We start from the raw sequence: 13,145 nt of genomic DNA, 5'->3' as shown, positions 1-13,145 counted from the left end.
AGTGAATTAAAAAAATTAATTAAAAAATAAATAAATAAATAATTTTTTATATATATATGAAAGAAAAATGTGAATGCATGGAGCGTGTGAATGAAAATTACTGCTCTTATTCACTGCATTTTAGACTGCATTTTGCGAGGTGTTTATTGAGAATGTTTATACTGACAGGACAATGAAAATAAGCTGTATTGGTTAGCAGTACAGCGGATCAGATAGCACCTTTTGTCTCTCAGCTACTACTCAGAGTGCCTGTGTGACAATGCAATATGCATTCATCATCTGTCTCTACGTGGAACGGCTTTCAGTACTGTCCAGAGTACCTGTGTGTTACTGTAGCTGGATGATAAAGGAAATAGGTAAATTGCACAACTGTTTTTGGTTCACAATTTGGGTAGAGTTGTGTTTGCAAATAATGCACAATTTTCCTTTATACTTTGATTAAGGAAATAAAAATCATTAAATTGCCTGGGAACACCTCGGGGTTCCCCAAGAGGAGCTGGAAACATTGATTGTGACAGGAACATCTGCACAGATCATTTAGCCTGCAGCCATCTGACTCCAGATAAACAGTGAAACATGGAAGATAGATGGATGAATAAATAAACTGCCCAAGTTGGTTTGTTTCACTGACCATACAAAAATACCTTTACTTGACAATGATGCTCGTTATACTGTGTGTGAAATCCTTTTGTCCTGAGCCTGACATCACACCACAGTGTGAAACTACCAGCTGTTGCTTTGTAGCCATTTAGCATTTTACACCTTGTCAACAAGACCTGTGCTACATGTTAGGACAATCTATACCAAAAAAAAAAAGCAAACCCCCCCCCCCCCAAAAAAAACAAAACAAAACAAAAAAAAAAAAAATCATGTAATCTCAAATCTCTAATTTACTGCATCAGATAACCAATTTCCCTGTGTATTGTGACACAAATGAAGGACTCTCACACACAGACACACACATATATAAGCATACCTCCATTGCTAGTGCAGCAGTCTGCTGGTCATAGTGGTTCAGAAGATTGGGCATGAATGTTGTGTTGTAAGGCAGATCCTGGCACATTCTCAGTCTGATGGGCTCACAGGTAAACTCACTGTGGCTCTCGATGGACTCCACATGAATGGCATAGGCAGGTGTAACCAGGGAGAAGACCAGCAGGAAGACAGGCATGAAGAAATAATGGATTGGAAACCTTAGTATGCAATCAGTCGTTGCAGTTTTTGGAAAGGTGTTTCTTACATATCCTCTTCCAAGAGGTGTTTGCATCTTAAATGTAGACATTTCTCCACAGCATCTCAGAGCAATGATATTATAATGCAGTAAACCATTACACAGTCAATCTGTGAAGGAAATAGGTCCATTTTTTGTGCCAGTAGTGGTGCTAAAGCAATAGATCCACATTAGAGAACGAAAAATCCACAAAATGGGTACGCTCCCGTATGGTGCTGCTCTTTCTCACAGTCTTCACATTTGCCGGCAACTGTTGTATGTGCTCTTCTGGGTCTGAACTGTCACTTAAAAATCATTATATGATTTTCCTCCACCACCTGATGGTTCCATTGTCAAAAACAAATCCCACCTCCAAACGGAGAGTATGTCCCACTCTCAGCCTTCTGCTGGAGGTCTCTTTTATTCTTCTTTCGCCCTTGAAAATGTTCAGCTTCTTAATTCATTTCCAGACACATTTCAAAGAACAAACCAACCCTTTCTATGACAAATAACATGGAATTGTTTTGTTGTTGTTTTTTAATTCATTAGCCAGAGAAAATTTTGTTATTTCAAAAATAAATTGCCACACTGGTTTAGATCCATCAAGCAGGTCCTGCAGAATAAAAATACAAAGATTTTAATTAAAATCTGGTATTGTCCCTCACCAGCCACACCCTACTCTATACAAGCGTCGAGGTTTAAATATCTCATAAAATCCACTAATATGTGCAGGATTGTTGTGTTTTCCTGACACAATGAGTGATAGTATAATTTAGAGATAGTGTCTTGGCTTGTCTCTGTGTTTTTAGTGATTTTCGTCTATGAGTGTTCTGTCAGTGTGTTTACGCTGCAGACAACTGAAAACACGTTCAAAGCAAACCTCGGTAGTTACTCTCGTTCAAAGCCGCTAATGCGAACGTTACACCTGCAGAACATCTGACACTCCCCCCGCCCCCACTGCAGTGTTTGTGAGAGGTTGGCCGGGCAACAGTAACGCACACCTGCGATGTTTCACACGCGCACACAGTAAACTTCAGACACGCATCATTCAAATAAAGCAGAACCCAGCATCGCGCCTTTTAATTCGCACGTGCGTGAATTGCTCCCAGTCGGTCGTTAGGCACGAGCTAACTTGCTTCAACGCTCATAGCTAGCTAGCGTTATCGCTATTAAATTGGTAACTACTTCAAGCGAACACCTGTGTAACCGTGGGGCACTGCCCTTAACGTTAGCTTCCTTCTCCTCCACGCCGGGTGGAAAAGCTGGCTGTTTTTAAGGGGGGAACAAATCTTTAAAGGTGGGCTTCAGTGCGGCATCTTCGCCGCGTTAAGGCAAAGCGCTCACACGGTGGTGACACGCCAGGATCACAGCTTATCAATCCGTTTGTCACCGCAGTGTCTTCAGCCCAGCAGCAGCAGTAGGGCGCTTCCTCTAATTAACGCATTTTCCTTGAAGTCTGCCTGCCTTGCTCGTGAACACTCAATTATGAGTCGGCAGCACAGTTACGGTCTAACATCACAGTAATAAATGATTTACCTTGTGTGTAAAACACCGAGCGGTCCTCTGCTCCACCGGCTCCGTTCACTGCAGCAGCTCGTTTGTTTCCCTGTTTGCAGCTGGTTTGACTGCGGCGCGCAGTCGACATGTCGGGACCGCGGATTCGACGTGACCGCGCAAAGACTCGACTAAATTGGCCCCACAGGAGGCTGTGCGTGTGGGCTTTCTGCAGATGTAGAACTAAATGGTACAAAACACCTCATGAAGACAGTATGCTAAGTTTAGAAACAAAATGCATTGAAATTTAAAAAAAAAAATCTGAATTGTAATGAGTTTTTTTTTTAAACTGTTGTATTCGCCACAATTCAAACATGAAGCTAACAAACAACAAAGATTATTACTCTTCGTGTTAATCTCGTGGTTTCATATAAGCCTATGTGTCCGGTGTGACACACGCAGATTTGTTTTGATTGTATCAGTCAACACAGTGTCAATATTTATCCCCGATAGCCTCAGGATTAGTGAGCTATGATTCCCTTCCACACAATTGAACATGCCAGTGGATTAACAGTTTCATGGTTGATCTGATCTGATTCCCTCTGTCGTTGAGTCAGTGTGTGCAGCTTAGACTGCTGGCCCACATTCTGGCTTTCAGCTCCTAATATAACACTACTTAACATATAACCAGAGTACTCTAAATGCACAAAGACAGTCCAAGCACACAGCTTTAAGTCCACATTATGTTTAATTGATACAGAATAAAGTATGTGTGTGAAATGCATGGGCTTAAAAAAAATTCTGGACACTACTTAAAATGATTACTGCTTACTTCAAATGTATGACCACCAATAAAAAGTTTACTTTTTTAAAAAAAAAGCATACTCAATTTAATCTCACTACAGTTTTAGTTTAAAATCTCTTTGAAACATGTTTTCTCAGAATTTAAGCAAAAAGCTGACAAATAATAATGTAATTAGAAAAAGAATATATAAAAACACTTTATAATGCATATTAAATACAATACAACCACACCAATGGCATGTTCAGCAAGCAAATAGGGTTCTCCATCCCAAGATGCTCATTTCAGTTACCTTTACAATTATCTTTCAATACAACAAATTTCCAATCTACATAACATCTTCATCATAGGTTTCCAATTTGCATAAACAGCAAGACTTCATTTTCTGTGGTCCGCTGAAGGCATCTTAAATGCAGCACAGTGGATTAATTCATCTGTACAAACAGTAAAACACTAAATATATTGCGAAAAGCTATATGTCTCTGAAATAAGCATACATGCTAAAACATACTTGAGTTAATCTAAAAACATTGTTGCTGGTTTTTCCTTCATGAACAAAGGTTTCATCGTATTGGCACACTTAAAACCCAAACAGTCAAGTAGGGGTACAGGACTGAAATCATTCTTTATATCTTACTTTGTACCTGTATATATTGTCTCTTACATTGGCATGAACGCTGAATCCTATCAGTCAATAGGGGTTTTTTTTTGTGATGTGTTCACTAAATTAACATTAATTAGGCACACAAAGTGGAGCTGTGAGCAGCCAACTGTAGTAAACTCATTCCATTCCTGCACTACATTACTGGAGTAACACTACCCTAAATGACTGTAGAAGAAATAGTTCAGTCTGTGCAGAGATGCAGTCATGCTTTTTGGGATTTAGCCTTCTTAGATGTGCTTGCTACTTGTTGTTTAGTTACAGTTCGGAATTCGCACGCTCTCCAATCAGGTGTCGGCTGTGAGGAGAGCACTGGGCCTCTTCCTCCAACTAGAACAGAGAATGACACAAAAGACGAGGCATGATGAGACGAGTATGAGCGGTTTTGGTTTTTGCAATATGACAGAGTGAGCGCGGATGTCTACAGGTAGCCTTTATTTAAAGGATGGCTGAGTGAGAAGGAGTAACAATGAATAACTTCTGTGTCAGACTTAGACCAAGTATGTGTGTGTATGTTTGAGTCACACAACAAAGTTATACCCCTCAAGCATATTCATCTGGCCCACACAAAGATACACACCTGCTCTTTGATGTAGTTGTTCTTGCAGGGTGGCAGCCCCCTGAGAGCCAGTCCCACCATGAAGCACCACACTGACAGTCCCACTTCAACTGCCGAAAACACTGCACAGGGGATCCACAGAGCCAGGGTGGTGTCCTGAGAGATGGGAGGTGGTGGAAAGGAGAAAATGTGAGATAAATGTTGATCCTTTCTCATGTCATGCTTTAAAAAATAAAATAAAATCATGTTTTACACTGAGGGAAGGGGACTTCAAACTCACATAGATCCTTGTAGTATCAAATGGACATCGGACACCAATAGGTGACCGAGCATTGATGGGCACCTGTGTGTCACTGCAACCGACCATCAAACCCTTCCCATCGTGGGCAATTGTGACACCAATGGCAAAGAGAAGTCCGACACAACATGCTGCTGAGAGCAAAGCATTCAGGATTGATGCAGTCAGGAGGCCTATTTGCTGAAAATAGATAGTACAAAGAAATTACATATATGAGGGGATGTGCAAAGTGTCAGTGACTGAAGTGATCATATTGGTAGATGAAGTCAAATTAAATTCTTACCACTTTGAGCACATTAAGGTTCCTTGACACCACAATGGCAATAATCCCAGTTGCAATACTCTGTAACATTCAAATCATGAGATAAGATGAGATCAGTCTTTAAGCTTTGCACAGTACAGGGTTTATTAAGTTACCAGCAATTAAATGAATGCATTAAATCCTGTAGAAGAAGAACTTAAAATTTAAAACAAACAGGCTCTTTAACAGAAGTTAGGCCCATTATTAAAAAGTAAAAAATATCTGGTAACTTCTACTTCCTGTCTTACTTGTACACTCTTAAAATATGAAAGAAAACAAAGTTAATATCTTCTTATCCCCAACAAGTTTATGTGGTACATGACTGTAATTGTAATGAGGTCTGCCCCGAAGGGACAAGTAGCTGTTTTGAAGAACCGGCTCTCCTGTAATCAGCAAGTTCAGTCTTGATTGCTTAGAAACATACTCAACACTATCACTGAGGTAAAGTTAAAAAAGAAATAAAAATAAATCACCCGAGTGAGCTTTTGATGTTCTCATGCATCAAACAAGCGGAACTGCTGATATAAAAGTGATTGCAGATAGCTCTGTGTGATAAAAACTTTAAAGTAAAATGTTTTGATGAAGGCAGAAACTCCTGGAGGTTTAATGTCGCTTGGTTCACAACATGCTCATTTGAAGTGCCAAGTTGACTTTAAAACACAAAAAGAAAACCACTGACTCACCAGCAAGCCCGAGGTGACGGAGATGATGTTGGTCACGGTGTATTCAGTAGAAATTTGCTGGCTGGGTTTGGAAATGTGGCGGAGAATGCTGCCATGGACAATGGCGCCAAAGATGAAGTTTATATGGCCGATGATTATAAGGGCCAACCCCTTCCTCATCAGCCTCCTTGGCCCTTTGTCCTTATCTGAAAGTAAAACTTTCGATTACTAACTGGCACGTACAGAAACGTAACAGTGGGTGGTTTGATTGTTAATATAACTTATGGGAGATGAATCTACCTATTCCATACAAAAACAATAGACTTGTTATATCACATAGAAATGCTGTCCAGTCTTGGTTTTGCTAAAATTACAACCATCTCTAGAATAAAACCTACTGTGACACTCAGGCCTGGAGAAAGGCTTCCATCCTGGCTTCCTATACGTTTTAGAATTGATCTTTACAGTTATTTTAAAGCTTGCCTCAGTTTGGCCCCGGGTTACTTCCGCTGACCCCAGATTAGCATACTTGCAGATGACACTTTTGTCATCAGGGCCTCTTGTCTTTAGCCTACCTGAGGATATCAGGCTTGCAGAATCAGTGACTTCCTTTAAATTGCTTCTTAAAACTCATTCTAACAGACTTAATTTTACATGATTCTATTACATGTGAACTATTTTATTTTCTAGCTAGCAAATTCATTACTTCATGTATATTGTAACGATGGTTAAGTGTTACTGGACAGTGACATGTTGGTTTTCTCTGCACACTGTTGTTGTTCCTTTAAGATTCATGTTTGGTTGGGCTGCAGGAAGTAGTGAGGGTGGTGTACAGGAAGGGGTGGGGGGACCTGGTTGTTCTGTGTGTGTGCCAGGCTGAAGAGAGGTGTAGTTCGAGAGCGCTTCCCCCTGAGTTAACAACCCGCTGGCTTATGTGCCGAATAAACTGACAAACTGAGACCCCAACCGTCTGGTTCTTGTGAACGTTACATTGGTGTCAGAAGTGAAGAAAGAAAAAAGAACCCCAGAACGCCCGAGACCCTGTTGCCGGCGACGCTTGCCGTTACGAGACGAGGATGTTGCCGGGCAGGATTAAGAAGGAGACGGAGGAGAGGGAGGTTCGTCCGCGCTCGCCCGCCCATGGAGTGAGGGAAACGGCGCTGCGGCTGTCTGCCGAGGCTGGATTTTCTCCAGGTTTGACTAGGCTCGGGAACTGTTCGCACAGCGGCCGCGATTCCGGCGGGAAGGAGTCGACCTCGCTTGGCGCGCCGTCACGTGATGTAAACAAACATGGCGGCGCCCAGCAAGCTGCAGCGAATATAAAAACGCCTAAGTTCAGCGGCAAGACGCCATGGGAAGTGTTTATCGCACAGTTCGAGCTGTTAGCTGTTGCAGCTGGCTGGTCTGAGGAACATAAAGCTCTCCAATTGGCTTTGTGCCTGTGTGAGGATGCAGCTGCATGCCTGCTGCTGCTGACCGAGGAGCAGAGGGGAGATTATAATGCTCTGGTCGGAGCACTTCAGAGGCGCTTCGGGCAGTATAACCAACCAGTGCTGCTGAGGTCGGAGTTCCACAACAGACGCAGATTGCCAGGTGAGCCCCTCCGCATTTTGGCCCATGAAGTCGAGTGCCTTTGCCGGAGGGCGTATGACAGCATGCCACCATCAGTGCAGGCGGAGTTAGCTCGGGACCAGTTCCTGCAGGCCCTGAGCCCTAAAGAGCTCCGCATGCAAACTCAGCTTGCTCGGCCGGCCACACTCAGTGCAGCCCTGGAGCTAGCGTTGGAGAGGGAGATGCTTGCAGGATCCTCTGGGGGCGCTGACGACGCACACGTGGTGAGGGCTGTGTCAGCACCTGTGGAACAGATGGAGACGCCAGCGGGCCTGTGCAGTTTGGTGCAGACAGCTTCGCTGCAGTCGCCTTCCCCTCGGGCTGGCCCACACCGCCGACCTCAGAGCTGCTGGGGATGTGGACAAGTCGGACACCTCATCAGGCAGTGCCCCAAGCTTGCAGCGGTTCAGGGAAACGCCCACGGGCCCGTGTAGGCGGGAGTACACGGGCCTGGGAGAACGACATCCCCACACCACCGCCACCTCCACCCGGTGCGGCCATCACTGTGGGCTGGACCCAGGTTGGCGGCTTTTGCCATGTTCCAGTGACGATTGCGGGGGTGTCCTGTACGGCCCTGCTGGACACGGGATCCAATGCAACGCTGGTCCGACCCGATATTGTCCCAACCGGAGCTGCTGTACAACCGACTAACGTGCAACTTAAGACTGTGACCGGTGATCTGGCCCCAATGAGAGGGAAGGGAGTGTTCCAGTTCAAGGTGGGGGACCTCGGTGTGTCTTATGCTGCCTGGGTGGCTGACGTGCAGGACGCCTGCATCCTTGGGCTGGATTTTTTACGAGCCATTGGTGGTGTACTGGACTTAGGCAAAGGCCTCCTCGTACTCCCTGATGGGAAGAAGGTGCCGCTTATTCCTCCCCCGGTCTGCACAGCATCTGCCGCGGCGTCCACCTCCACCGCAGAGACCCCTGCAGACCCGCCAGCAGAACAGCGAGCGGAGGAGGAGGAGGAGGAGGAGGAGAGGCTCTCAGCAGTGAGGAGTATCTGGTCAAAGAACTGTGAGGGGCTGACTCCACAGCAGCAAGAGAGTCTATGGCAGGTACTAAAAGAGTTTAGTGACATTTTTGCCCTGAAAGAAAGTGATGTTGGCTTGACACACTTGGTAGAGCACGTCATTGAGACCGGGGATGCCCAGCCTATTAAAGTGCGCCCCCGCCGCCTGCCCCTGGCTCATCAGGAGGCTGCAGACAGGGAGCTGTGTGAAATGATGAAGGCGGGCATCATAGAACCATCTGATAGCCCGTGGGCCTCCGCGGTGGTGATGGTGCCTAAGAAAAAAAGTCCTAGGATGCGTTTCTGTGTGGACTACAGACCACTCAACAAAGTGACGAAGAAAGACTCTTACCCCCTTCCCAGGATTGATGAGTCCCTCAACTTAGTAGCCGGGTCCTCCTGGTTTTCCACCCTGGACCTGCGGAGTGGCTACTGGCAGGTGCCACTGTCCCCGGAATCCAGACCGAAGACAGCCTTCTGCACTAACAGGGGACTATGGCAGTTCAAAGTCCTGAGTTTTGGCCTTTGCAACGCTCCTGCGACCTTCGAGAGGCTCATGGACAGTGTGCTGGCTGGCGTCCCACGGCAACGGTGTCTGGTTTACCTGGATGATCTTCTAGTGCACGGGAGCTCCTTTGATGCTGCCCTGGATGCCCTGAGACAAGTGTTGGAGAGGGTGGCGGCTGCAGGCCTGAAGCTGCATCCCGACAAGTGCCACTTCATGAGGAGGGAGGTGGAGTTTCTGGGCCACAAGCTGGGTCGTGAGGGCATCAGCACTTTGGAGGAAAAAATTCACACCATTACCGAGTGGCCCACACCAGCAGACCAGAAACAGCTCAAAAGCTTCCTAGGACTGGCGTCTTATTACAGGAGGTTTGTGAAGGGCTTTTCCTCCATAGCCGCACCACTCTTCCACCTGCTGCAGAAGGACCGTGACTTCATCTGGACCCAGGACTGTCAGCAGGCGTTCGACACCCTCCGCAGATCGCTGACAGAGTCCCCAGTCCTTGCCCCCCCTGACCCCGCCCTGCCTTTTGTCCTGGACACTGACGCAAGTAATGTGGGGCTGGGAGCGGTGTTGTCGCAGGTTGGACCGGAAGGGGAGAAGGTGGTGGCGTACTTCAGCCGGGTCCTGAACAGGAGCGAGCGGCGCTACTGTGTCACACGACGAGAGCTGTTGGCTGTGGTGGCGGGGGTGAGACACTTTAAATACTACCTGTGCGGCACAGCATTTGTTGTCAGAACTGATCATGCTGCCCTTCAGTGGCTGATGTCTTTCAGGGAGCCAGAGGGACAGGTGGCTCGCTGGCTGGAGGAGCTCCAAGCCTTCAATTTCACCGTGGAGCACAGAGCAGGGACGCACCATTCTAACGCAGACGCCCTCTCTCGCCGCCCATGTGCTGCAGCTGGCTGCCGTTACTGTGAGAAGCGAGAGGAAATAGAGCGGGAACTCACGACAATAGACGGAGCAGCACAGCTCGCCTGCAGGGTTCTTCTGGTGGTGGATGCAGCGGAGTGGAGGGCACGGCAGGAACAAGACACAGACCTGCTGCCGGTCCTGCAGTGGCTGGAGAAGGGGGAGCAACCCCTTTGGGATGAGGTCACTGGGTTTTCCATCTGTACCAGAGGGCTGTGGGCCAAGTTTGCAGCTCTCAGGCTGAAGGAGGGGGTGTTGGAGCGTGCCTGGAAGGATCCTGCCACGGGGGAGGAGAGGTGGCAGGTTGTGGTGCCAAGGTCGCTGAGGTCAGCTGTGCTGGGAGCCTGCCATGGGAGCACTGGCTCTGGCCACTTTGGGGTCTCCAAGACTCTTCGCCGCCTCCGCCAGGGCTATTACTGGGGTCAACAGCGGAGGGATGTGGAGGACTTTTGCCGCAGCTGTGATGCATGTTCCTCACACAAAGGGCCACAAGACCAGTCCCGGGCTCAGCTTCAGCAGCAACCAGCAGGAGCCCCAATGGAGCGAGTAGCTGTGGACGTCATGGGCCCATTTCCTCGCACAGACAGAGGAAACCGCTATGTTCTTGTGGCCATGGACTATTTTACCAAGTGGCCGGAAGCATACGCCATCCCAGATCAGGAGGCTGAGACGGTCGCTGATGTATTAGTGGAGGGGATGTTCAGCCGCTTTGGAACAGCAGAGACCCTACACAGTGACCAGGGGCGTAACTTTGAGTCCAAGGTATTTGCTGCCATGTGTGAACGCCTTGGGACTAAGAAAACCCGCACCACCCCACTTCACCCCCAAAGCGATGGGCTGGTGGAAAGGTTTAACAGGACGCTGGCCCAGCAGCTAGCCATCCTTACCTCAGAACACCAACGGGACTGGGATTACCATCTTCCCCTTACCCTCATGGCCTACAGGTCGGCAGTGCAGGACTCCACCCAATGTACGCCTGCCCTGCTCATGTTAGGGAGAGAGCTGAGAACTCCTGCAGAGTTGGCTTTTGGGAAACCCCCGGACGCGCCAGAGGCACCACCGGGCCGGGACTACGCAAGGAAGCTGCAGGACCGGCTGGATTCTGCACATTCCTACGCCCGAGAGCAGCTGGCGAAGGCAGGCCTGCGCCAAAAGAGGAATTACGACATCACCACTAAAGGGAGGCACTTCCGTGCTGGGGAGCTGGTGTGGGTCTACAGCCCAAAGAGGAAGAAGGGACGGTGTCCTAAACTGGATAGCAGCTGGGTGGGGCCTTGCAGCGTCCTAGAGCGAGTGGGGGAGGTTGTTTACAGGGTGCAGTTGCCTCCTAGGGGGAGGATAGTAGCGCTGCACAGAGACCGGATGGCCCCCTACAGAGGACAGTCCCTCCCCTCCTTTCCAGAGGGACGTGTACAGAGCGTCCATGACCCTGCTCAGAGGGGCCCCCGACCGGGGCTGCGTTCCCCCCCCCTTGGACTCTTCACCCCAAAGCCCCGAAGCTCCGCGTCCTCCTCAGGGGCTCAGGAGGTCAAGGAGGGAACGTAGGCTACCGCCCCGCCTCAGAGACTGTGTCGTTCCCTCGGGGACGAGGAACTTATTGCTGGGGGGGCAGTGTAACGATGGTTAAGTGTTACTGGACAGTGACATGTTGGTTTTCTCTGCACACTGTTGTTGTTCCTTTAAGATTCATGTTTGGTTGGGCTGCAGGAAGTAGTGAGGGTGGTGTACAGGAAGGGGTGGGGGGGACCTGGTTGTTCTGTGTGTGTGCCAGGCTGAAGAGAGGTGTAGTTCGAGAGCGCTTCCCCCTGAGTTAACAACCCGCTGGCTTATGTGCCGAATAAACGGACAAACTGAGACCCCAACCGTCTGGTTCTTGTGAACGTTACAATATATTCCTTTTGTTGTATGCGTGGCATTCAGATTAAACCTACCCTTTGAGTATTACTCGTCCACAGTTATGTCAGAGAACCTGCTTTTAACTGTAGTATATAAATTTACATTTTTTACAGCTTCACAATTAAAAAAATATTTATAAATAAATGACTTGGATAATATGCATACAAAGCCGATAAATCAGTTAGTTAATCAACCTGTCAGCTCTCTCTGGTGGACAAACTAAGTACTTTAATGTTTAATGTTAATGCGGTTTCTTTTGACAAAACAATCTGAGCTAAAACAGCTAACACTGGTGTGGCTGTGCAGCTCTTTGTGTCTCTCTTCACAATGTAATGTCTGTAAAGTCTCACCCATTTTTTAAACCCTTTTATCGACCCATTTACCTCTTCGTGCGTTTTATACACATGTGGTGAAAACTGCCCCCCCCCCCAACTAAAACATTTATTATTATTATTATACATTCTGTACGTCATAACGAGTAACAGCAAACACGGGTGAAACAAGAACTGTGAGCGACCACTGGGCCAGAGATTGGAGTTAGCGCGGACGAACGACGTGCTTCCTTTTACTCGATTACTTATTCGAGTTGCCATCACTTCTCTGATTGTTTAAAAAGCCAATTTCCACTATTAATAAGTTAAAATAAAGCAATAGAGAAACTGGTGGCTAATATATAGATTAGGCAAACTTTTACAAATGAATCCACACAGCAGCTGTAGGCCTGGTGGTCAGGTATATACCCGCAGGTAAGATGGAAAATAACATCGGGAGGAAGTCGTTACTATGCAGTCTACGGTGGTTTTTACAGCACCTGAATACAATCGCAGGCAAACTCACCAAAAGTGCACATCTCTCAGCAGGGAACGACGTTTTTCTGTGAATAATGTCCAGAGTTTTCGGGCTACAGTTCAACAGCACGATAGCAGAAACTCCAAACCACACGTATGCCCCTATAGTACTTCCTGTATGACGTCACCGATCTCACCTGTGTACAATCTGCACCTCTGTGGACGCGGAAGGGCGCAGCAGTCATTTCAGACTATTCATTGCATCTTTGTTGTGTGTAATTCTCACTAATGGTGTATCCGGCACAAAACTGTGAAACTCTGATTCGTAAACGACTCCAAAAACACAAGGTCATGATGCAGTTCACACATTTATTCGTAAGAACCAGTATTCTTTGAAATACAAAATGTAGGAATTTCAAAATATAACCAAAAGCT

The 13,145-nt window shown here is 47.2% G+C and overlaps 2 protein-coding genes across 3 annotated transcripts in view; both read right to left on the bottom strand.

Annotated features, from left to right (window-relative positions):
• LOC146639550 (frizzled-3-like) overlaps positions 1–1,282 on the bottom strand; it is a 29,370-nt gene extending 28,088 nt beyond the window's left edge. For both annotated transcript variants that reach the window (XM_085370094.1, XM_085370144.1), the window contains exon 1: positions 977–1,282. In XM_085370094.1, the coding sequence (XP_085226220.1) occupies positions 977–1,282 (306 nt within the window). The remainder of the gene's footprint in view (positions 1–976) is intronic.
• Positions 1,283–4,044: 2,762 nt separating this feature from the next.
• krtcap3 (keratinocyte associated protein 3) lies at positions 4,045–12,867 on the bottom strand. Its single transcript, XM_085370298.1, has 6 exons — positions 12,760–12,867; positions 6,009–6,193; positions 5,308–5,367; positions 5,007–5,204; positions 4,748–4,882; positions 4,045–4,497 (listed from the first exon to the last, which is right to left on the bottom strand). The coding sequence occupies exons 1-6, from the start codon at positions 12,770–12,772 to the stop codon at positions 4,426–4,428; spliced, it is 663 nt and encodes a 220-aa protein (XP_085226424.1). The 5' UTR covers positions 12,773–12,867; the 3' UTR covers positions 4,045–4,425.
• Positions 12,868–13,145: the final 278 nt, after the last annotated feature.

Source organism: Diplotaxodon limnothrissa, linkage group LG1 (genome assembly GCF_057381915.1).
Source record: "Diplotaxodon limnothrissa isolate DT_005_m linkage group LG1, D_limnothrissa_male_GT1.1, whole genome shotgun sequence".
NCBI lineage: Eukaryota > Metazoa > Chordata > Actinopteri > Cichliformes > Cichlidae > Diplotaxodon > Diplotaxodon limnothrissa.
This window is presented reverse-complemented; position numbering and strand designations above follow the sequence as displayed.

Coding starts and splice junctions, on each gene's coding strand:
- krtcap3 (XM_085370298.1), bottom strand. Junction 5,368..6,008: donor CCGTCACCTCGGGCTTGCTG/GTGAGTCAGTGG, acceptor TGAATGTTACAG/AGTATTGCAACTGGGATTAT. Junction 4,883..5,006: donor TTGATACTACAAGGATCTAT/GTGAGTTTGAAG, acceptor CCCATCTCTCAG/GACACCACCCTGGCTCTGTG.